The 24,477-nt window shown below is 51.9% G+C and overlaps 2 protein-coding genes across 3 annotated transcripts; one reads left to right on the forward strand and one right to left on the reverse strand.

Annotated features, from left to right (window-relative positions):
• The first annotated feature begins 245 nt into the window (after positions 1-245).
• GADD45A (growth arrest and DNA damage inducible alpha) lies at positions 246-2,095 on the forward strand. The gene is made up of 4 exons (XM_030455110.1): positions 246-388; positions 530-631; positions 715-928; positions 1,534-2,095. The coding sequence occupies exons 1-4, from the start codon at positions 345-347 to the stop codon at positions 1,645-1,647; spliced, it is 474 nt and encodes a 157-aa protein (XP_030310970.1). The 5' UTR covers positions 246-344; the 3' UTR covers positions 1,648-2,095.
• A 2,739-nt stretch (positions 2,096-4,834) lies between these two features.
• GNG12 (G protein subunit gamma 12) lies at positions 4,835-23,535 on the reverse strand. 2 transcript variants are annotated; one of them, XM_030455111.1, is made up of 5 exons: positions 23,487-23,535; positions 16,850-16,907; positions 16,165-16,265; positions 6,101-6,217; positions 4,835-5,911 (listed from the first exon to the last, which is right to left on the reverse strand). In XM_030455111.1, the coding sequence occupies exons 4-5, from the start codon at positions 6,194-6,196 to the stop codon at positions 5,786-5,788; spliced, it is 222 nt and encodes a 73-aa protein (XP_030310971.1). In that variant the 5' UTR covers positions 6,197-6,217; positions 16,165-16,265; positions 16,850-16,907; positions 23,487-23,535; the 3' UTR covers positions 4,835-5,785. The 2 variants fall into 2 exon arrangements, with proteins under 2 accessions (XP_030310971.1, XP_030310972.1); XM_030455112.1 differs by lacking the exon at positions 16,165-16,265.
• Positions 23,536-24,477: the final 942 nt, after the last annotated feature.

The raw sequence follows: 24,477 nt of genomic DNA on the forward strand, positions 1-24,477 counted from the left end.
GCTCCGTCCCGTGGGGGGGGGGGTAAAAGCGCGCCCCGGGTGGCCCCGCCCCTTCGCTAGGCCCCGCCCCCTATATATCTCCCCGCAGCCAATCAGCGCCCGGTTCCCGTGGCCCGGTCGCCGCTGTCAGAAGGTGAAGGGCGGGCAGCGCCTTCATTTGCATAACCCAATGAGAGCGCGGTACGCAAATGAGGCCGCCGCGGATTGGCTGAGCGCGGGGGGGGGATAACGCCCGCGGGGGCCTTTGTGCCGCAGAGGCGGCGGCGGCGCCGGGCGGGAGCGGCCGCGACACCGGGACCGATACCGGGACCGACACCGGCAGCAGCATCGGCACCGGCCGCACTATGACTCTGGAGGAGCTGCCCGGTGACCTCTGCACAGCCGGGAGGTACAGTACCGGGGTGGGACCGCGGGGGATGGCAGTGTCGGTGGTGTCGGTTCACCGGTGCTGACCCATCCGGTGCGGTCGTTTCCCGGTGTCTGACTGACGATCCCCCCCGGCCCGTCCTGTGCTTGTCCCGGCCCGCAGGATGGAGCAGGCGGGGGACGCGCTGGAGGAGGTGCTGAGCAAGGCGCTGAGCCAGCGGAGCCTCACCCTGGGCGTCTACGAGGCCGCCAAGCTGCTGAACGTGTGAGTGACCCCCCGGCCCCTGTCACCCACGGCCCCGCGTCCCCTCCCTCCCCGCCCACCCGTGACCGCGGTTATCCCCGCAGGGACCCGGACAACGTCGTGTTGTGTCTCCTGGCGGCTGACGAAGAGGAGGAAGGGGACGCGGCCCTGCAGATCCACTTCACCTTGATCCAGGCCTTTTGCTGCGAGAACGACATCAACATCCTGCGGGTCAGCAACCCGAGCCGCCTGGCCCAGCTCCTGCTGCCCGCCACCGGCCCCGAACCCCCCGCCGACCTCCACTGCGTCCTGGTCACGGTGAGACGAGACCCTCGGGGCGGTTTCCACGCGATTCGGGCGGCGTGAAAACACGAGGCCGCCTCGGTGGCCCTTTGGCCCCGGGTTCCCGACGTGGCTCCCGGGGGGATGGCGGCGGTGGGGCGGACGGGCGGGTGGGTGGGTGGGTGGTTGTTTGGGTGTCCCCGGGGCTGTGGGGCTGGAAGGCACAACCAACCTGTCCTTCCAGTGAAGCACAACCCGTCCCGCACGCGCCCAGCGCCGCTTCCATCCGGCACAGCCCGGCCTGGAGCCCAATCTCCGGGTGACGTTCGGTAGAACCGGAACTGGCGGTGCCCGGGGCACAACGTTGGGCACCGTGGCATTCGCTCGGGGCTCTTGCTCCCAGCCAGCAGGGTCCCAACAGCACCCGTGTCACCCAAAGGATGGGTTTTTTTCCTTTTATTTCCCCACTGCAGCACTCCCAGTGGGGCTGTGGGGTGGGTTGGTTTGCCCGGGTGGAAGCTGATTCACACCGCCGGGTTTTCTGCTGTGCTTTTTCATTCCCTGGGAGTTGTTTTTGCTGCTGCTCTGGTCAAGCACTCCCCCTCCTCCTCTTTCTCTCTCTCTCTGTGTTTTTTTTCCAGAACCCTCACGCCTCGCAGTGGAAGGATCCAGCGCTGAGTCAGCTGATGGGGTTTTGCCGGGAGAGTCGGTACATGGATCAGTGGGTGCCGGTGATTAACCTCCCCGAGCGGTGACCGCGGCCCAGGCCCACAACAAACTCAACCCAATTGCACTGAAGTTTTGCAATATTTTAGCAGTTGCTCAGGAAGTAAAGCCCTGCCCTGGCACGAGGAATATGGGGGGGGAGGATTTTGAGAGAGGGGGGAAAAAAAAAAAAAAGGAAAAAAAAAAAAGATAAAAGTAAACGGTGTCAAAAAAAAACACACAAAAAAGAAAACTAAACAAAAAAAAACCCCAAAAAAGATAAAACTTGAGATGAAGTTGAACTATGAGTTGTGTGGGACTGAAGAAAAGCACCTGGGGATGAGGTGGGAAGCAGAGAGGGAAGAGGCAGAGGATGGAGCCCTGCCTGCCCAGGGTGCCACACGCCGGGTCACCAAACCCCCCTCTGCCACCAGCCAGCCACCAGGGTTCTCTTGATTTTCAAAGTGCAACTTAAAACGTTTCTGGTTTAAATAAGAGGAAAAAAAAAAAAAAAAGAAAAAAAAAAGGTTAATAGAAACATTTTGCAAGCGATTTTATTGTATTTTTGAGATGCTGATTCTCAAGTTTTTATGGTAAGATATATAATAAGTTATTTTATGATATTGATGGAAAAAATTATTTATACTTGGAGGTTTGAGAACCAGAATGCCCTTAAGCAGCTGGTCTGCAGCCACCCCTCTCTGAAGAGTTGGCTGTCAGCACCAGCTATGTTAATACAATAGTTAGAAATCGGGTAGTGTTTTGGGTTTTGGGTCTTTGGGTTTTGGGGGTTTTCTTTCTTTCTTTTTTTTTGAAATAAAATTTAAACTCTAAAGCCTTGGTCCTGGGTTTTATTTTCTTACCCCCTTCATTAACATCCATCTGGCAGCTGCTTCCTTGTCCTGGCCACGGGCAAGGTCCTGTGTGGCTTTAATTCCTGGCCCCTCCCAAGCCATTAAGTGCAAAAAAAAAAAAAGAAAAGCAGCTGCTGTGCTGCAGGAAAGGTTGGAAATGTTATTTATTTTTCTTGAACGCTGCCACTTAGCAGCACAAATAAAAAAGCCAGGAGGAAGCATTATTTTTGACACTCCAACATCCTTGAATCTTCTGGGAAGCTGGGGCAAACCCGATTCCTTTCCCAGGAAGGTGGCAGCCAGTTTTGTACCCTAGATGGCTGCAAAATTCCACCCCCCCCTGCCCCGGGTTTGTTTTCAGTACCTCCAGGGCTGGGGGGGCTGCTGTGCCAGGCTCCTCTTTTAGTCACAAATATCTGCTGGCACAGAAAAAAAAAACCCCAACCTCTGTGGGGCAGGAAAATTCCCCCCTGAGATGCTGGTGACCTACATGGTGGCTTCTCTGGTGGCATCTGCTCTGCAGCCCTGGGGGGGCCCTGGCTCGGGAGGGGGTGTCCCTTGGTCCCAGCTGGATTGATCCCTGTGGGATGAGTGCTGGAGAGGGGATGGGCAGCAGCAGCATCACCATCTGCCCCTGGCAGGGAGCTGCTGGAGCCAGTCCAGGGTTGGTCCTGGAGCTGCTGGGAGGGCTGGAGCAGCTCTGGAACCAGGAGGAGAGAGTTGGGGGTGTTCAGCCTGGAGAAAACTCCAATGGGGAGACCTTAGAGCACCTTCCAGTGCCTGAAGGGGCTCCAGGAAAGCTGGGGAGGGACTTGGGATGAAGGGATGGGACAAGGGGAATGGCTTTAAAGTGAGACAGAGGAGATGGGAGGGAGAGATTCTGAGCCCCTGTGCCAGGTTGCCCAGAGAAGGATATATAACATACCTAAATAAAAGCTTTGGCTTGGGGAAGAGCCTCCTTTTCTGGCTTGGATTCTCCTTCTCTGGCTAACAAACTGACTTAAAACCAAAAAAAGCATCAAGGCAGAGTGACAGGAGCATAAAAAAAGCAAGAATATTTCAGCCAGGGGCTATTTTAGCAAGAGTCAGGTCTCCAAGCCACCAACCAGCCCTTCTCCCTTTAATGCAACCCAGCATTAAAGAGTCAAAATTAGAAAATACAGAGAAAAAAACCCAACCAAGACTACAGGGAAGATGGCTGCTTGATTTATGGTGAGGTACAAAAAATAAAGACCCTTTCTGGAGTGGTATTGGATGTGCTTGATATAAAAGAAGCTTCCCCGTGCTGCCCCACCATGCCCCCCTGTTCTAGGTCAGTTTCCCACAAAATTGACAACCCTGTCCTTTCAGGAGAGTGTTTCTAGGAAAACAGCAAAGTGCAAAAGCAATTGCTCTTTTTGCAGTGCCCCACTGAACTGCATGGTAAAAAAACCCCAGAGTTTACCAAACCTCTCTGCACTGAGGGCCATCAGAAGCAGAGAGCTGGGTGGGCTGCTGAGCTCAGGGATTCTGCCTAAAACTCAGAAAGCACCTGGAAAACAACCCAAAAAACAACACAGCCCATCTGGCAGGCTGCTTTTAATGCTCTGCCTCTGCTCAGCCACTTCACCAGGGCCACCCCCAACCCACCCTTTCATTTGCTGGGTGTGCAAGCAAGAGGGAAAGAGCTGCTGCAGAAACCTTGTCCCAGCACAGCAAGGATGTCAAAATTGGATGGGAAAAGTTGAAAAAAACCTCATTTAGCTCAGTCACCAGGCTGGGACAGAGCCAGGGGGTGCTGAGCCTTGGACTGTTGAGGCCCTGGAGCTGGGGGGCTTGATAGGAGAACACTATTGAGGCAGAGGTGATTTATCCCCCACCTACCTGGCTGCACACTTCTCCCAAGTTAGTCTTGCACACCCAAATGAAGTTCCTGAACTGTTTTTAACAAGATGGGTTAGAAAATGCTTGCCACCAACACAGTAACAAAAAAATAAAATAGCATGGTTCTACATGATTGCTCTGTCAGTGGAGAAATTAATTATAAAAATAATTTGCAGGCAGGCACAGAATAAGCAACTGTCTCAAGTGTTTGTTAAAGAAGCCTGTTAAACAAAGAGGTGATTTCTCAGTATACACCAATGGTGTGTGTATAATTTAATAGAGAAGTGACAAACAAGACAGAAAATTAACAAGTGGTTAATGAATCCTGTAAATATCCTCACAGAAAAGCACAGTTCTGAAAACCCCCACCTCGGAAGCACTGCCTGCAGAGAAAGACATCTGCAGCCAGCTGAAACCAGGATGATTTTCAATCCCTTCAAATTCTCTGTTAATATGGAATGTTTGTATAAATACACTAATAAAGTTTATATATATATATACACACACACACATACAGACAGACACAGAGAGAAAGGCTTTTTTATTATGTAATATATATAAAATCACTTTCTTGACAGAAAGGCCCTCCAATCCTAGCTGCATAACCACAACCTGGAGATAATTTGGCATATTTTTTTTTCCCCTTTCAAAATGAATTTTTAAAAATGAGCCAAATGCTGACTCCCTGCAGAAAAGGCAACTGGGAGGTGGAGTGAGGGAGCCAGGCCTGCAGCTCAGCAACCAGGGCAGCCTGAGGTTGCAGACTTTGATTCTTTTAGCAGGGTTGTTTGGTCTTTTTTTTTTTTTTTTTTTTTAATACTAACACAACCCAGCCAATTCTATGATTCTATGATTCTATGAAAAAGCAGAATCAGAGGTGAAAATTCTGCTTTCTTCACTCATCTTAAAAAGCAGGGGTATAAACCTGCAGGTCTCTGGTTCTCGAGGCTTTAGGTTTTATACTTAAAAACTCCTGCCAAGAGGAATCAAGTTAAGGACAGGTACAGGCATGGCTCCCTGGAGGTCCCCAGTGGTTGCTACAATCATTTTTCAAGGCAGCTTTTGCAAGATAATGCACTTTTTTAACCCACAAGCACGGGTACACCCCTCCCCCTGCACACTAGAAGAAACAACCAGTAAACCCAGTGATGTTCAAGCAGGTTCCTCCACCTTTGCCTCTGCTTGGTCAGGCAACTTTGGTCTCGTCGGTGTCACTTGAAAAATGAAAATGGGACCCATGGAAGACCAGACCCCCTTGGAGAAGAAAGAAGTGAATTCAGTTTTGAAACCTGGCTTCCTAACAAAGCCAGGGGACAGAAGGAAGGCTTCAGAAAGCTTAAGAAATGGTTAAAAACACGCTGGGTAACAGAACAGCTGCTCTGCCCCCCTGAGGAGCTGGTACCTTACAGAGCATTTGCCTACATGGTGGCTGGCTTGGCCCAGGAGGGGGTGGGGAGGAGCTGCTGCTCTCCTACAACAAAATGCAGGTCCTCCTGTCCTTGAAAGGGTTCTCAGAGGCAGGGATGCCCATTAGCAATGGGTCTTTCTTGGCGTGTTCTTCACAGTACAGCATTAGGTCTGCTGAGGCTTTGGACACCTGCAGAAAACAGGGAGGAAACAAACCAAAACACACCATGAAATGGTTATTTCCCCATAACTGGTAACACCACCACAGGTGCTGAGAGCTGCTGAGGGGTGCAAAGTCCCTGTGGGGAATGCAGTTTCTGCTGGAAAAGGGGAAATGCAGGAAGAGGAGGAGGGGAGAAGGAGGAGGATGTGAGCTCACCTTTATTCTCTCTATTGAGGCTTCTATCCTTAACTGCTGCACAGTCCTCCGGGCCTGGGCTATGTTGTTGGTCGTGGTTGCTGTTTTGCCAGACATTTTCAGTGAAAAGGTGAAGTTCTGCTTGGGAAGACAAGGGGTTAGTTTTCCAGAAAGTGGCACAGGCACATTCAACTGCTTTTCCCCACAGGCAACTGCAACATGCTGCAAAAAGTGCTTTTAAAAACGATTATTTTGGACAACAAGGGGGGGTTATCTGAGAAGCTGCTCAGCAAATGATGCTCTGCAACCAAAAGAACCTCCAGAAAAAAAACAGGGAGCTCTTTCTGCTTGGCTTTTCCCTCACCCACCTGAGTGCTGGGGATGTGGCCACATCTCAGGGGATGGAGCTAAATAACTGAGTGGCTCCAGGACCTTCCTTCTCCAGGTAAGACTGCAAGGCATCAATCCTGACATTTGGAGGGTGTCCAGTGAGAAGGGAGGATGCTCAGCCAACCTCCTTCACAGAGTTGGACCAAGGCAATGTCCTCCTGGCCCCAGCAAAGGACTGAAGTGTGCAGCCACATCCAGAGAAGGCAGAGAGCTACTCCTGCACAACTCATGCAGGACAGGCTCAAGTCCACCCTGGTTGGTGGGACCACCATGAGCTGTCCCTTCACCTGTGCCATGCTGAAGGCCTCATTCCTGCTGCATATCCCCAGAGGGTTCTTATCCATGCAGCCACCCAGACGGACGGACGGAAGGAAGGAAGGAAGGAAGGAAGGAAACAACCTGCACAGGGAGCAGGGAGGAGCTGAGGACTCTGCAGCCTTGTGTTAAAAAAAAAAACCAGAAACAACCCCTGAGAGCATCACAGCAGCACAGAGCTTACTGCTGATTTGTTCAGGTACCCAGAGTCCAAAGAGCAGCAGGTTCAGGACAGTGACACTGTCCCCTCTGTGCCACTCCTTGCAGGCAGCAGGGCCCTTTGCTTGCTGCAGGCCCAGGGCAGCAGCCAGCTCGGTGTGGCTGCAGTCACTGATGGCATGGCAGGGACTCCAGCCCAACCTGACCTTTCCACAGGCTGCAAACAGCCTCTCCTCCTCAGCTTCATGTTTCTCACACCTCAGCCTGGAGCAGGGCTGGTTTTCCTGCCCAGCTAGCTGGGAGCAGGGTGATTTTGCATCCAATCCCTTTTTGGTACACTTGGGGCCCAGAGCTGGAAATGTTTTTTCCCTTCCACGGCCCGTGCTGGCAAAGTGCACCCGTGACAGTGGCTGGAAGGATGTTCACAGCTCATCTAGGGCACCATTAAAACCTTATTTCTTGGAGCAATTATGAAGAACACCATCAGGAATCTCTCCCATCTGCAGAGGGCACTGAACAGCCCCCTCAGGTCCAGCTCCACGGCCCACTTTCCCAGCAACTCTTTGCATCCAGGAGAAGGAGACAAGCCCAGAGCCCACAGCCAGCTGGAATGTGGGCTGAAATGCCCCACTTCAGGGCCAAGCACCTCAGCTTTTCTGTAATGTCCAACCCTAGCAACGTGTGCCAGCTCAGGGAGCCCCAGCTCCTGCCTCCCCCTCCTCTGAACATCTCCTCCCAGGAGTAAAGCTCCTGCAGAGCTGGGGAAACCTGAGCAGAGCAGAGGTTGGTGAGAGGGAGGCCAGGGAAGCCTGGCTGGTGGGTGACTCATCCCACCCTGCAACCCCTGCCTGTGTCTCTCTGCAATATTTAGGTCAGTAACCTGAGCCTTGGTTTGTGGCACTCATCTGCTGCCCCAGTTCCCCACCAGCTCCTCATCACTCCAAAATTTCAACAAATCCCAGACTGCTTTGGGTTGGAGGGACCCTAAATCTCCCCCAGTGCCCCCCCTGCCATGGTCAGGGACACCTCCCCCAGCCCAGGGTGCTCCAAGCCCCATCCAACCTTCAACACTGCCAGGGATGGGGCAGCCACAGCTTCTGGGGGCCACCAGGGTCCCACCCCCCTCCCAGCAGTGAATTTCCCCCTCAGATCTCCTCTCAACCACCCCTCTTGCAGCTGGAGTTCCTTCCCCCTCATCCAATCACATTTTCCCCAAGTTCTTTCTGTGGGGATATGGAGTTTTGGGAGCAGTGCCTGCTCCAAGCATGTGCAAAGTCTTTGCATGCTCTGGCTGTGAGGAGCAGAGCTGGAGATGCAAGGGAGTCTGAAATACCCTCTGCAGCAACCCCACAGCACCAGCTCCCCAGGACTAACCCAGATCCAGAGTGCTCTGCTGCTCCTCAGAGCTACACCACCCCCCAGCACGTACACAGCACACACCTCCTGAATTACCAGTGCTTGGAGCTCCCAAATATTCAAATGCTTTTGGATGGCACATTCAGCCCTTCAGCCTGCAAATTACTCAAGAGGAGCAGCAGTGCTGACTGACAGAACACAAACACATTTGTCTGGAGACAGCTGTGAAGCTGTTTAGGAGTCAGAGGTTTCTCTTGACTGCTGGGGAAGGACAAGCTATGTGGAGCACGTTTCTTGCTGTAAGTGATGATGAGAGGGTTGTGTCGAATGCACCTCGTATTACTTGGAAAATACAAAGGGAAACCTCTCTGGAATTCCAGGCAAAGGCATTCACCACCTCTGACACAAGCCCTGCAATGCTGTGACATGGCCAAAAGATCTTTTCCAGCTCAGGTCAGTGGTGGCCAACTCACCCAACTTTCCACCATGCTGTGGGCTTCACTTAGAAACACACCAGGAGGCCATAGGAGACTTCAGGGGCATTTAACCTGAAATACTGAGGAATTTACTGGTGGCAGAGCTAATTGTTAAGCTAGAGTTCCTAGAAAAGGAGGTTAAAAAGACACAGATTTTTTGTCTCCCCAAGGAGAGATCCTTGGGATCCATCTGAGGATGTTCTTGCCATGGGATTGTAATCACCAGAAGTCCTCCTGTCCATCAGCAGTGGAGGAAAATGTCCCAGCTCTGGATAAAGAGCACCAAGTGGAAGATGTGCAAACACAGAACACTTCCATGTACTGCTAGAAAGAGGTAGGAATGGCAGAAGAGGAATTTAGAAGGAACTTCTCACAAAAGAGTTGGGGGTGTTCAGCCTGGAGAAGAGAAGGCTGCAATGGGGAGACCTTAGAGCACCTTCCAGTGCCTGAAGGGGCTCCAGGAAAGCTGGGGAGGGACTGGGGACAAGGGCAGGGAGGGATGGGATGAGGGGGAAGGGTTTGGAGCTGCAAGAGGGGAGATGGAGAGGAGCTGGGAGGGAGAAATTCTGTGCTGTGAGGGTGCTGAGCCCTTGGGCCTGCAGAAGATGGACACAGCTGCAAAACCTTCCCCACACCCAAGAGGCTCAAACATTGGTGAAAAATGAGACTTCCAAGGCAGGCCCTCCAACAGGCACTGTTGGAGCTGATAAATGCAGCTGCTGGGCTGGATAATGAACTCTGCTGGTGCGTTGCAAACCGCCCGCGAGTGCTTTAAAATAATCGTTGCTGGAATAACAAGGATCTCTTTCAGAGGGACACAAAAGAAGCACAGATCCACTACAAACTGAGCCCAAATTCCAGACCCTGCACTTTTCTCTCACTATATTGAAAAACTACAGGGTGAAAAAAAAACCCAAAAACACAACCCAAAGCAATTAATTCTTACCCAGTAACACAGGCATCCCCCAGAAGCAAGGCCAGTCAGCATTTGCTGATCCAACTTCATTTGGGATTACTGATTTTTCTTTTTCAGACACAAGGTTAAAAAACAATTACTGCAAAATTAAAAGCTAAACTCTTTTCCTCTCATTTCACCAGGACAAAGCTAGGCTGACTTTGCTCAGCCTTCTCTCACCCCACCCCCAAGAACCCTTTTGCCACCAGAGAAGATTGAGTTTGTCTGGAGTCCCTTCCCAATCCTACACCAGTGACCTCATTAGGAAAGTTTCAGGGCTTATTCTCCCAGCTGGTTATCTTTGTTAACAAATTAGATGTTTTTAAAAAAAAAATTAAAAAAAAAACCTAAAAGCCAAAACAAAACCAACAACCCCCCAAACCATAACATTTGAGAATTAAATTGCTGTCTTTCCTCCTCTTCAAACAAACAGAAGCAGCCTTGCCTTTAATGGTCCTCCTAATATTACTAAACCTCTTCTGCAGAGAGATTTACAAACAACTAGGTCATCACCCAATAATACTGTTTTCCCTCTGAGTTCCTGGCAACCTCCTCTCTCACCCAGGCTGCTGTGGCCACCTGAAGCTGCAGGGTTTCTCCTGGGCACATTTGATTTCAGACAACAGCAACAAAAAGCAGCAACTCTGCAGATTCCCATCAGCACCATACCCAGCTCTGCATCACTTGGGGTTCTGTACCCTCGGGGTTTTCTGGGGACAAAGGATGTCTGCAGGGATGTTTCCCAGGAGAATTAAACCACTTTCTCAAAGACAGACCACTGGGGCTGGGTGGGCAGTGGCCCAGTGTCCAGCCAAGAAGCCTTTGTGCTCAGCGGGCAGCCCCGACCCAAAAGCAAGGATGCTCTGAGAGCCCAAGGTGGCTTTGCTCACAGGGGTCTTTTACAGCCCCCCAGCACTCACAGCAATTAAATGGACCAGAACCCAAGTTCTAACACGCTCACTACCTCAGACAAACCACGGCAGTGGGATCTCATGCTGCTGCAGGCAGGAGGGGAGCCGGGAGTCCCCAGAGCCTTGCAGGGACACACAGCAAGTAACCAACCTGGGGTCCCTCACAGGGGGGACACTGGGGGAGAACCTGACAGACCTGAGGCTGATGAGACCACGGGTTCCACAGCCCCACAGCCACATGGCTGAACTCTTGCTTGGCTCTGACTCACAACCTAAAAGGAGACAAAATAATCAGTCCCACTGACAGCCTTCTCTGACCACCGTGCCAAGGCCAAGCCCTTCTTGCAGAAAGTGTTCTGGAGCTGTCAGCAGTTATGTTTGAAAGCACACAGGGTATGTTTTTTCCAGCTGTGCTGGCTGGTCTAAAATAAAACATGCAAGCTTTTGAGCCCCTGCTCCACCCCAGCTACTGAGAGGCCCACAGATTTTCCTGCCCTCTCCAGCCATCCCACCCCACCCCACCAGCCTGCCTACAGTCCCTGCCACTGCTCTGCATTTCCTGAGGAATCTGGGATGATCTTCACTTGCAGTCCCAAGCACATCATGCACCTTTGGTTTTGCCATACTCCCCCTTTGGAACAGAAGGAGCCTGCAGGAGCAGAAAGGTGTGGGCAGACAGACAACTTGGAGGATGGTTTATGAACCAGCACCCATGGACCCCTCGCCTTCCCCAGGGAGGAGAGGAACACCATGCACAGCCCCTGTGCTCCTTGTCACCTCTTTGCCCTTTGTCACTGTTCACAGGCCTTCCTGCACAGACAACTGAGGACCTGGGCTCGTTTCACAGAGGAGAATGCTCACCAGGATCAACCACTAAGAGCAAAACACATGGAACTCTCAGCGCCCTCCACACAGCCCCTATGCCTGCTGGTTTTCTGTTTGTTTGTTTCTTCCTTTTCTTTCCTACAAAGAACAGAAACACCCGCAAACAGGTGGAGCTGCCCTTCTTTTTGAGGAAAAGCCTGTTTTCCTAGGCCTTGCCCTACTTCTTTCTGCAGGATTTAGGTAAGGAGGTTACAATGCAGCAGGCGCTCAGCTGATACGCTGCTGGGCACTGAACTGGAGCTCCAACTGGGATAATTAAACACCAATCTTTTTTTTTTTTTTTTTCCATATTTTTATTATTCTTTTAAGATCCAGGATTTACCAACCACCTGCTGAGGGAAATGTAATTAAATCATCACTGCTAAAGTCCTCCCCGGAAACCAGCCCAGCAGCTCTGCCTTGCAAACAGCTCCCTGCTCCTTCCACTTACATAAAAGTCAGCTCAGACTGCAGCTCCCAGCAGCTGAATGAAGGCTCCAAAGGGCATCTGGGTACTGTTCCTTTTGAAGGAAAACAGCTTTTAAGTTGAATAACTAGCAACAAAAGAGCAGACTGAACAAAAAGCCCCAAAATGACAACACTCAAAACGACAGCATCTAAAGAGGTACAAGGTGACCGTGGCTTTAAGGGCCCCTCAGCCTCTGGTTTGTCAGGGAGAGAGCCCCCAGCAGGAGATCAGTGTGAGTCCAAAGTTACAGCTCATCTACAAACCCAAAGTTCCTCCTGCATCTCCTTTTCCATGCTGTGTGTGAGAAGGGTTCCAAGGTGCAGATAACCTCCCCACCTGCCCTCAGCACGGGACTTGGAATTTGGCAATGAGACAGTGGAGAAGGAGGGACGTGAGTGTTAAACACACAAACAAACAAACAAACAAACACACACTATGCTTTTCTTAAAAATAAAATAATAAGGGAAAAAAAGAAATAAAGGAGCAGCCTGACAGGTTCCAAGCTGGGCTGCATCCAGCCCATGTTGGGTACCGAAGGTAAGGCTCAGAAGCACACACAGCCCAAGGAGCTGATCAACCCTGCTGGGTGCTGTTCTCTGGGCAGTGTTTCAGCCCCAAAACACAACCATAGCATGCCACTGGGAGCTCATGTTTATGGTTCCAGGGATTCAACAGGAAACACTGCAGGCTTGCAAGTGAAGCTGTCCCCAGTCTTTGCTGGAACAGTTTTAGGTCGGATCCATTTCACATGCTGTCACCACCACCAAGGCCTCTGCCTGTCCAATGACACCAACAGCTCCCCACTACTTCACAAAAGTAGTTGTAGAGTTGTCCACAAAAACATTTTGGGGTGACTAAACTCCTACACCATCCTCCTGGCAACCTTTCACCCCTCTGACCTCTGCAAACCATTCAGTAACAACCCCGCACCAAACCCCAAATCCAGCTGCCTCCTCTCTCCTACTTACACTCCCCAGAGCTAGTAGGAGTAAAGAGCCAGGAGCTTCCTCCTGCCTCTGAAGTCAGCAGTTTTGCTTATGAACATACAGAGAATAAATTTCTTGAGCAAGGTGGGGGAGGCTGGAAGGAGCAAGAAGGCAACAAGAAGAGCAAGCCAGCAGCACAGAGGGGCACCAGCAGGCTACATCTGCCCCTTACTACATGCACCACTTACTCCACAGAGCACTTACTGCAGGCTGGGGGCACAGAGCAGGGTGTGGGGTGTCTGGGTGTAAGGTTTCAGGGGGTTCCCTGGGTGCTGCAAGCACTTCTGCACGTGCTGCTTTCCCAGGCGCTCGCGTGGGAGCACTGGAGCCCTGCAGCCGGTTGGGACTTGAATGCTGGTGGTTGGTTTTCCTAAGGGGCAGAGCTGGCTGCTGGGGAGCAGCTTTGTTACAACTTGCAGAACCCAAAAACTCTCAAACCCAAGCCAGGAAGCCCAGTGCTGGAGTTAAAGGCTACGGGTGGGTGCAGAAAATAAACGTCTCTATTCCGAGGGTGAGTCCCAAGCTCCTTCCCCAACACCAACTTCTCTTCCAGGCAGGGTTTTTTCCTGCTCTCCCTGTGAGGTGACCCACAAGGAGGGTGGGAGAGGCACAGGGTCCTCTGTGGCAGCAGCAGTGGGGAGAAAGGTGCATCCAGGGGATGTCTCTTCCCACCGGAGACCCAAACTGCCCTTGGCGGAGGGCTTCATCTCACCCAACATTGACCATACAGAGTCAGAGAGCCTGAAGGAGCTGCCTGGGAGAGGCAGGAGTTCCAAGGAGTTCATATGAAGGACCTTGGAAGCCAGGATGGGAATTGAGTGTGGAGAGAGAGTGGAAGTCTCAGTGTGGAGGAAGTGCAGCAGCCTGGCTGTGTCCATACCTGCCAGGCACAGCCCGGCACACACCGATCCCTGCCGGCACCTCTCCGGGAGCACTCACCCACTGCCACACCTGCCAAGAAAATGCCACAAAAGTTCTCCACGCTCTTCCTCCAGCAACAGGCACCCTCTGTCCCAGAGGTAACCCTAATTAGAGAGCCCTGGAAGGGGGAAGGCACGTCCAACACTCCCCCTTGCTCCAACCGGCTGCCCTGCTCAGAGAAGCAAACAATCCCTCAGCCCAACAGCCCCTTTCCCAGTGCCTCCTGGGCTGAGCCCACCCTCACCCACCTGCACCTCACCCACCCCTTGCTCTGCTTGGGCAGCCAGCTGAGGTTTTTTCCAGCAGCCAAAGGCAAAGCCGGAGGCAGCAGGGCCCCGGCACAGGGCCGTGCTGACACCCAGTGGAAACCGCGGTGAAGGCGCCCGGCAAAGGCAGAAACGCCAGGGCTGAGACCTTTCCCTGCTGCTCTGCTGCTGAACAGAAGGGAAAACAGGAGCTGGGCAGCAAGGAAACACGGGAGCCCTGCCCTCGGCGAGGGAAAAGAACCAAGTAGGAAACTGAAAGAGGACAGTTCTCAGCAGCAGGGCCAGGGCTGCCAGCTGCGGTGTCACGGCTGCTGCCATGGCTCCACCAAACCTTCCCCCTCCACCAAACCTTCCCTCTCCACCAAACCTTCCCCCTCCACCAAACCTTCCCCCTCCACCAAACCTTCCCTCTCCACCAAACCTTCCCCCTCCACCAAACCTTCCCTCTCCACCAAACCTTCCCCCTCCACCAAACCTTCCCCCTCCACCAAACCTTCCCCCTCCACCAAACCTTCCCCCTCCACCAAACCTTCCCCCTCCACCAAACCTTCCCCCTCTACCAAACCTTCCCTCTCCACCAAACCTTCCCCCTCTACCAAACCTTCCCCCTCTACCAAACCTTCCCCCTCCACCCTGATGGCAGGGGGCTGGTGGCTTGGGAAGGGGTCTGCTCCTGCAGATGATGAGCTGGTTCCTTGGTCCCCAAATCCAAGTGTTTAGGGCTTGGGTTTTCAGCAGGTATTAGGCAAGATGTACAGTGGTGGCACAAAGAGTTTATATGCAGGAGAAGTTTGGGTTTGGTAAAAGAAAACAAGATCCTCCCTCCCCAGACAAATCCAACTGCTCAGGGTACTCAAGGCTCAGAGGATCCAGGAAAGCTGAAGCATCTGGCAGCTGCAGCACTGGCACACTGAGGGTTTGGGACACACACCCTGCACAGCACCACAGCTGAAGGGATCAGGGAAACACAGGTGCTCCAGAAGCCCCAGCTTCTCTTTTGCTGGGCCCAGAAGCATCAGTTTTGCACAAAACTGGTTGGGTTTTTATGCACTTTGCACAAGTACAGAGCTCACCCGTGCCACGAGCTCAAGGCAAACTCAGAGACAGGGTCTGACACCTCAGAGACGTGAAGTGAGCTGAAAGCAGGGGATGCCTTCACTCCCTCTGCCTCCTGTTTGGGTGACAGGATGTATCAGCAGATTTTAAAAGCACTTTGACAGCAGAAAAGACACAGCAACCACAAAGTCTCCTTCCATCTCTAGTGCTAGGAGCAGGAATGAGGGCGAGGTTAGGGGTGGGAAGCCTGGGCATGTGGATCCACCTGCTCTCCCCAGAGGCAGCAGCCCATCAGAGCACGTGGAGAATAAAGAAGCTCCTTACAGCACAAAGCACCAGTCTGTGATGTCTGCTTCTCCAGAGAACTCCTGCTCCAGACTATTTCAGAGATGTTATGATTGAGATCTTTAACTACAAACAATGCTGCTAGTGTCTTTCAAAAATGTACAAATATCCCAAATAACGTGAAATGAAAGAAAACAGCTCCCAAGATCCTCAATTGGACTGAGCATTCTGGGTATTTAATGAAGGATGGATTCCTTCCTAGCCCTCATGTCACAAGTTATCCCAGCACCATCCTGTTGGCAAACCTGGCTCCAGCTACATTTGATTTTCAAAGTCAGCCTCCATGCATGCAATTCTGTCAAACCCAATTTACTTGCTGGGAAACAAGCAGTGGAAAAACCTGCTTTTATTTCCCTCTGCATTTTTTGCTGACTTAACTTTTTATATCTTTAGCACAAACGAAAGCCATGAGAACTGACTTGTACATCAAGGGTACTCTGGAAAACATCTGAGCAGGATTATTTCAAAGAGAGTGACCTGAAGTCACCAGTAATGACAACCTGTGGTCCCTAAAGAGCCCCAGTGCAGAAGGTACCTGCTTCGCCCCACTACCCAGCCAACTCAAACCAGCAAAGACAGCCACAAAGAGGCTTTTATCAAAATCAGTTCATCTTACAGCATGTAAAGCAGGAGCCCTCAGTGATTAAAGCACCAGGCTGGGTGTCAGGAGATCCAGCTTGGCCTCAGGTTCTGTGCCCTTCAGCAAAATTCTTGAGTCTGAAAGAGATAAAGCCGAGGCCACTGCTGGGAGATGCCCTGCAAGGAACTCCCTGGTTGCCAGCTCAACCAGGGTGCAAAGTATTTCTGCACAGATTTATTGGTTACATGAATTTATCAAAGTAACTGCTCTAAGAATGGGTGAATGTAGGGAGAATTTGCATTCTGAGATGGTCAGACAACACACACAGCAAATGCAGCAGTCACAAAGACTTCCACGTGCTCCTGGCTAACTAATGGAATAAACAAGGAAAAGACTAATTTCCGTGGGAGAAGCAGCCCGTTCAGAAACAGTATTTGTGCCCCAAACATTCCATAGGAATGTGGTTGGGTAGCAAAAAAGGAGGGGAATGAATGTCAGCAACCACTGCTGCTAAGGCTGTACAGAGTGGGCAGCAGCCAGCACTGCACTGAGGGGCAAGCACAGAGCCAGTGCTGTCCTCCTGGCCTCCCCTCTGCAAAGCCAACCAGTGTTTGGCATTTGTTCTACTCCAGAATAAAATTAAACCCCTGGCATTTGGGACTTGCCACACTGCTTTATGTTTTGCATGAAAGAAAGAAACAAGTGTGAACTGGAAACTCACCTACATAAGCAGCCTTGCTTCCTGTCTGGCTCGCTTTGGTCTTCTGGGTGTAATGATCCTGAAACAATAAAATAAAAATTGGTAATACTTCAGAGCACAAGAAAGCCAAAGCTGAGAGGGGTTAGCATGTGTGGGTCAGTTCTAATCACAAAGACTACAGTATTATGAGGCTGGCCTCCCCAAGAAATCTCCCTCAAGCCTTTCTTCCAGCCAGCTCCTCTGTTTCCCTTCCCGAGGTGGTGGCCATGGGCAGCAAATCCCCTCTGGCCAGACCTGCATGAAGCCCCCCAGCCTGGCAGCCTTTCTGCACCTCCTCCTCACTGCCACACCAGCTCCCACCCAGACTGACAGCAGGTGAGGATTAGAGGCAGCTTTTAGGAAAGCTCCTGGCTTTAAAATGAGTGATCCCTTGAGCAGGTTTCTGTGTGGCACTGAGCACCTGTATTACCCTCCCTCCTGCAGACTCCATTATTCCAGCTGGGCTTAAACCAGAGGGGAAACGAATCCAAGAGCCTTTACACACCCAGAAAAAACAAAAAAACAACTGGCATTTGATGAACCCTAACTAAAGAGTGCATGTCCCTGCAGCAAACAGTGCAGCCTCTTGTTGCAAGACTGGCAAATCCGGAGCACGCTGTATTTAACACCCTTCCCAAATGTTCACTGTATTAAATGCTAATTTTAAACTAAAAGCATAACCAATGACCATTCAAAGAGGGCAGCAGTTTTCTCTCAGCATTGCCAAGACCCAGAGATTGCAGGACACCCAAAAGACCTCAAGGGTTTACTGGTTTAAAAACATGGACCTGTAATACAAACACAAACCATGCTGGGTCCTTGATGGGTGAAAGAAGGTGATAAAACCCATAAGGTCACATGCCTTCTGGGAGGGATAGAAGGCTTTATTTACAGAAAAAATTGTCTTTCTATTCTCTGCTGAAGTCTGAGGCTGGGGGCACGTGCATTGGGTGCAAGATGCACACAGTGGTGAGCAAATACAGATTAAAAGTTCTAAAAAAGGAAACTAATAGTCTAGCAGTGACTGGTGATTGCTACATTGATCCTTCCCTTGTTTTATACTGCCTGTTTGTACAGCTCACTGTCCTCCTAGAGATTCATCCTGTCCAACAGGCTGCATAAAATGGGATTACATGCATTTATTAACCTGGCAAAGCTGAGATAACTCATTAACTAGGGCACGGCAGGATCTGGAATGGCCACTGACACTTTTTGGAAGGAAAACAAGGATCCTTTGCCAACAGCCAGCAGAGATCTGGCACAGAGCCCCGGCCCAATCACGCAATTAGCCACGAGCCTCACCAGCCCTGGGATGTGGGAAACGTGGAGCCAATTCCTGGCATCCCGAAGCCAGGGGGATGCGCAGCAGGCAAGAGGCACGAGGGAGGCTCAGCACAGCCCCAGCAGAGACCCTGAAAGGGTTTGGCAGAGGGGCTGAGCTGCAGCAGTGATGGGGCTGGAGGAGCCAGAGGGATTCAGCTCCCCCATTTCCAGGAAAAGAATGGGGGGGAAAGCACAAAAAGTTCCCAAGGGATGGCCCTTGGCACGGCAGCATCCCCTCGATAAATCCCACGCTGCTTCCCGTGTGGGAAACAGCACCAGCATTTTAATAGTGGTGTTAACAAATCCTTGTAGGGAGGAGGGAAATAAAGAGTGTGCAGCAAGAGGCAGTCCTGTCCCAGCCAGCCCCTGCCCTCCTGGTGCCAAGATGGTACTTTGCACTTCCAGCAAGGAAAGAAAAACAAGTGGGAGGCGTCAGCCTCTTTTGCATAGGTGTGACAGGCCTCAAAAAAAGGGGAGATTCCAAATGGAAAAGCTTCTGCTTTGCTGCCCAAGTTCTGCCCTCTGGTCACAGCCCCTGAAAACTGTTAAGGAAAACTTCAGGACAATTTTAATCTGTCGACTTCTTGCTTCCTGATGGAGATCAAAGCCCATGGATAAAACAATCCTTAAACGTGTGTAAATAAAAAATTAAAGATTAAAAAAATGAAGAAATAAAATACCATTTTAAAAAATAAATAAAAAATAAACAGGGCCACTTTCCACACTAGAACCCTAAGGACTGGAAATCCCTGCCTAATATCAAAAAGCTCCTATCATATTAGCCATCAAACCCCACAAGCATGGCTTTGAGGCTGGCAGAATGCAAAGCTCCCCTCTGAAACTCATGGAGCCACCAGGAAATGGTGCTGCCCAACAGGACCCAGGCACTCCAGGACCCTGGCTTTGCAGGATGGATCCCTCCCAAGTTTTACACTCAGATAAATCAGCTGAGGCTGGGGAGATGATGGTCCATTCCCTCAAAACTGTCAGTGACACTTTCTGTCACACTTGAATGAAACTGGAGATGTTTTGGGGATTGTTTTGAGGTCACTTCTTGCCAGCTGTGTTGGTGTTTCACAGGGTCAGCTGAGAGGAGAGTCATCAGTGGAAGGTTTGGAAAACATCCTACAGCACAGGATCCACCACAAAAACTTTGATTTTCTAAGGCAAACCAGGACAATTCTTTGCACTTTGCTGCGATACAGCAGCCCACCAAAAGATCACATAAATGCTCTTGGTACTTTCTTTCTTCTAGTTTTAAGAACAGAAAGGAAATAATTTTCTTGTGGAAATAATCCAGCCTCTTATCAAGGTGATAAATGACATGGCAAAGAACCTTTTGTTCTACCATGAACCGTACACACAAGTACGGGAAGGATCCTGCAGGCTGCTGGGGAAACTCAAGCCCAAAGAGCTAAGAACAGAGGACAGAATTCCAAACACAGCCCATTAGGGACAGGCAGCTCAGGAAAGACCTTTGTGGAGACAGGCTTCCTACATTCCAATCAAATTAAATGAAAGGCTAGGTCTGTAAGCAATCAGGACTCCTGTCTGTGCCCAGCAAATCCCCTCCTCCCCAAGTGCTGTCACCGCTCAGACCCCTCTGCCAGAGCTTCCCAGCCCTGCCCCAGGTCTGTCCTGCTCTGCCAGCCACACCTGCAGCCCCACTTTTGTAGCTGGGATGGTTTTCCTGCTCTGCAGCCCAACATTTTCCCCTTCCCAAGGAGCTCCAGAGGGTCCCTCCTGAGAACATCCTGCGCCTTCTTCCCCAGCAGAGGCTGCGTGGCTCCCACGCCACGATCCTATCCCAACGGAACTGGGAGGGAAGGGTTTTTTGGCTCTCCTCAGCCTAAACCACTGAAAAAGTTTTACTTTTCCCCTGAAACTGATGCAGGAGCCCCGGGTGAGCCTGTGGGACTCAGCACAAGCTAACACACCCCTCGTGGGGGCTCAGGACCCACAGCATCCCCAGCTGGGCTGCATGCCCCAGCCATTTGCTGCTGCAATACCAATAATCCTTACAACACACTATTTCTTGAGGTTTTTTTTAACTCCCCAACTCCACCACATGCCAAGAGGCTGATACGGATACAGGAAGTGGAATATAAACACATTGCCTGCTTTACCAAATATCCAAAGAAACACAACTAAAAATATCCACTCAACAGTGTCCCTGAACATCTCGAAGCCCCATAACACCCATACCCACGCTGACTGGGAGCCCCCAGGAACCAAAGGGCTTGCAGGTGTGGGGCCACCATCCCCCAGGACTTGGTTTTCAGGACCTTCTTCTCCCTGTGGATGTAGAGCTGGAAGGGGGTTGAGTTGCTCTGGAATTATGAACACAAAACTGCCCCGTCCTCCTGAGCCATGTGCCATGTGAGGGGCTGGATGCACCCCACCATACTCCCACCTCCCTTGGGTACTTCCACAGCTGCCTCTGCCTTCCCACTTCTCCCTACCTCCAAAAAAAAAAAAAAAAAAAACATTCATGGAGAGCCTTACAGTGACTCAGTCACACGAGGACTTTTGTCACCAGCTCTGCTCTTTCTGCCACTTCTCATTAATCGCTGCAAAAATAGAGGGAAAACTTTTTGTGCTCACGTCACTCGTGCCTTCTCTCTGCCCTCCCTCCTGCGTTCCTCCAGAGGTCATTGCTGGGAGCAGAAGGGATGTGACTGCAGAAGAGGCCACAGAGGATTCACAGCCAGGTTCAGAAAAATGAGGTCTCTTCATGCCATGTGACAAAACCCAGAAACCAGCGGCACGGCTCCAGCAGTGATTAATGCAGAGCAGTCCCCAGGGCCATCAAACATCTGCAGCTTCACTTTTCCAAGAAACAGCAAATCCACAACTACTTTCAAGACCCTGGGGAACTTGTTTGCTGCTTCCTATAGCTGAGTAAAGTTTCCCTACCCGTTCCTACCTCAGTACGACACAGCCACTTCTGGGCTAGCCCAGCCCTACCCGGGCTTTGGAGGTGCCAGATGAGTTTGCAGCAGGACAATCCTGCCTGGAATACTGCTCCACACTGAGGTGGAGGTGGTTATCCAAGGATAACCACAGCTTGCTTTAAAGCACTCCTCTCCATCCCCATGAAGGCAGCTCCTGCAGGGAGATCTCTGCTCCGGCACAGAGGGCAACACGCAGAGGATGAGGAGGCTCTGCCACCGAGGTCTGCAGGGATTTCAAGTTGCTTTTGCAATCAAAGGATGCTGCATGGGGGTTTGGGGCAGCTGTGCTTGAGAAGGAAGCTGAAGACAGAAGTTCCCACCCCACAGATCACCTTCCCCACCAGACTCAGCGTTTCCTGAGGCTCCCCTGAGCCCTCGCCACGCTGCTGCCTGCATCCCAGAGAAATCCCCATGAATCTGCCTCAAATATTCCAAGTCTTTTGAGGGACTAAGACACAAAGCTGCCAGATTTAACAAGCCCAACAACAGTTGCTGCTTGGAAGCCCTCAGAAACTGCTCCAAATATCAGGAGAGTTTCAGTTTCAGGTGAGGGAAGTCCCATCAGCTGGGTGAGCTTGCCCTCAGCACTACATCCCAGCCACCCTTCTCCTTTGGGGAGTTAATTTGACACTTTAGTGCTTGATTAAAGAGACTCCAACTGACTGGGATGAAATACAGGATTGAGAAGTGATTAACTGCATGCTAATCCCCCAATCCCATTTAGTGCTGCTGGAGTAGGATTAAAATGCCACTGGTGTCCAGGACTCCCCCTTTCCCCACAGAATTCGACTTCTAAACGAATTTACAACCAAGTTAGACACAAACCAGCAACTTGTCCCTGATGCCACTAGCACTAAATCAAACAGAGACACCAGCTGATAGCCTGACAAATTACTGGGAATTCAACTGGATGTGCCACACTAATCAACTTGTTTCCTGATCGTCAGAGCTAATGAGATGCAGCTTCCTACCTCCCCAGCATGGCTGCTGTGACAAATACCCTGACACCCCCCCAAGCATGAAGCCACACATCCTCCTGGCTGTCCTCTAGTGGTGACAAGTCCCCAGTGTCCCCACGGGGTCACTGACAGCAAAGGGGGATCAAGCTGAGAGGGGTCCAGAATGCAATACACCAGTTAGATACCACAGCACATCCAGTTCTGGAGTCCCCAACACCAGAAGGACACAGAGCTCCTGGAAGGTGCCCAGAGGAGGCACTGAAATGCTCAGAGGGCTGAGCAGCTCCCTGGGAAGCCAGGCTGAGGGATTGGGGTTGTTCAGCCTGGAGAAGAGGAGGCTCCCAGGTGAGCTCAGAGCAACCTCCCAATATCTGAAGGGGCTCCAAGAAAGCTGGGGGAGGGCTTTGGACATGGGGGGGTAGGGAGAGGACAAGGAAAATGGGTTAAAACTTGAAGAGGGGAGAGTGAGGTTGGAGATGGGGAAGGAATTCTTCAACTTGAGGGTGGGGAGACCCTGGAACAGGAAGCTGTGGATATCCCCTCCATGGCAGTGCCCAAGGCCAAGCTGGATGGAGCTTGGAGAAACCTGGGCTGGTGGGAGGTGTCCCTGCCCGTGGCACCAGGTGAGCTTTAAGGTTCTTTCCATCCCTTTCTATGATACATTCCCAACCCCTGCCCCTTCCAAATAAATAAAGAATGGAAAGCTGGGATGGAGCACGGCGATCTGAAAGTTCCTAAAGTAAAAGTACGAGTGCAGCAGGGTGTGTAATCTCAGTATCAGCCCCAAACCTCCCCAAATAATGACGCTTCCCACTAATTAAAGCTCCTTCCCACACTAATCCCACAGCTCCTCGCACATGGGAAACTTCCCCCGCCCAGTTCCCCGGCAGGGCTGCGGGAAACCCGTGGTGGGAACATCCCAAATAAACCGAAGTTTAAATGATTTCCCGACTTGAAATGATTCCTCTGGATTGTTCCTCCTGCCCCTCCGGATCATTTCTCCTTTGCGGAGGGCGGGAAGGCCGAGTGCTGCTGCTCGGACTCTGGGAGCAAGGCCTAGCTGATTAGTGCTCATTTTTAACTTCGGGCCAAACCCTTAAGTTGGGTTTTTTCCACAGAAACGAGCACATTTCCCCCCTTTTCGGAGCGGCAGCCAACCCGCTAACCCGCCCGCCAACCACCCCGGGCCTTCCAGCCGCCTCCCCCCTCACCGCTCCTCAGGGGACTTCAACCAAAACCCTTCCGATTCACCTCAAAACCCCGCCGCCAAACCCTCGGGGAAGGGTCCCTCGCCTTTCCCCGAGCTCCAAATCACTTCTTCGGGGACGTTCGAACCAGCCCGAACCCACGGGAAACCCCCAAACCCCGCACCCCGGTACTCACCGCCCGCCGCTCCCTCCTCCGCCCTCCGCCCGTCTCCACGGGCGACCGTTAAGCCACGCCCACCGCCCACGCGAGCCACGCCCACCCCCTTGGCCACGCCCACCCCCGCCAGCCCCCGCCCCGCCCCGAACGGGGCGGGGCGGGGGCTGGCGGGGGTGGGCGTGGCCAAAACGTTGTGGGCGTGGCTTGCGCTTGGCGGGGAATCGGCTTTTTCGCCCCATTTTGTGTCTTGACGTCACGGTGACGTCGCTGGGGGGGTTAGTGAGTGTTGAGCTGCCTGGGTTGGCCGAGTGTGGAGGCTTAAAAAGGAAAAGAAAAGGGATTTTCCCTTGTTTCGGCTGGAAGTTTGTACTGCTGGGGCTGGTGGGTGAGCATCCCAGAGGTGCAGCTGGAGCATCCCTGTGCCCATGGGGACAAGCTGGGCATCCCAATAGGTCTGCAGGATCATCCCTGTGCCCATGGCGATGAGTTGGGCATCCCAAGGGATCTGCAGGATCATCCCTGTTCTCTTGAGGATGAGTTGGACATCCCAAGGGATCTGCAGGATCATCTCTGTGCCCATGGGGACAATCTGGGTATCCCAAGGGATCTGCAGGATCATCCCTGTTCCCTTGGGGATGAGTTGGGCTCCTTGGGGTCTGCAGGATCATCCCTGTTCCCTTGGGGATGAGTTGGGCATCCCAAAGGATCTGCAGGATTATCCTTGTTCCCAGGGGGACAAGCTGGGCATCCCAAGGGCCTTGCAGGATCATCCCTGTGCCCATGGAAATGAGTTGGGCACCTTGGGATCTGCAGGAGCATCCCTGTGCCCATGGGGACAAGCTGGGTATCCCAAGGGATCTGCAGGATCAACTCTGTGACCCTGGGGACGAGTTGGGAATCCCAACAGGTCTGCAGGAGTATCCCTGTTCCCTTGAGGATGAGTTGGGCACCCCAGAGGCCTTGCAGGATCATCCTTGTGGCCATGGGGACAATCTGGGCATCCCAAGGG

Source organism: Calypte anna, chromosome 8 (genome assembly GCF_003957555.1).
Source record: "Calypte anna isolate BGI_N300 chromosome 8, bCalAnn1_v1.p, whole genome shotgun sequence".
Classification (NCBI taxonomy): domain Eukaryota; kingdom Metazoa; phylum Chordata; class Aves; order Apodiformes; family Trochilidae; genus Calypte; species Calypte anna.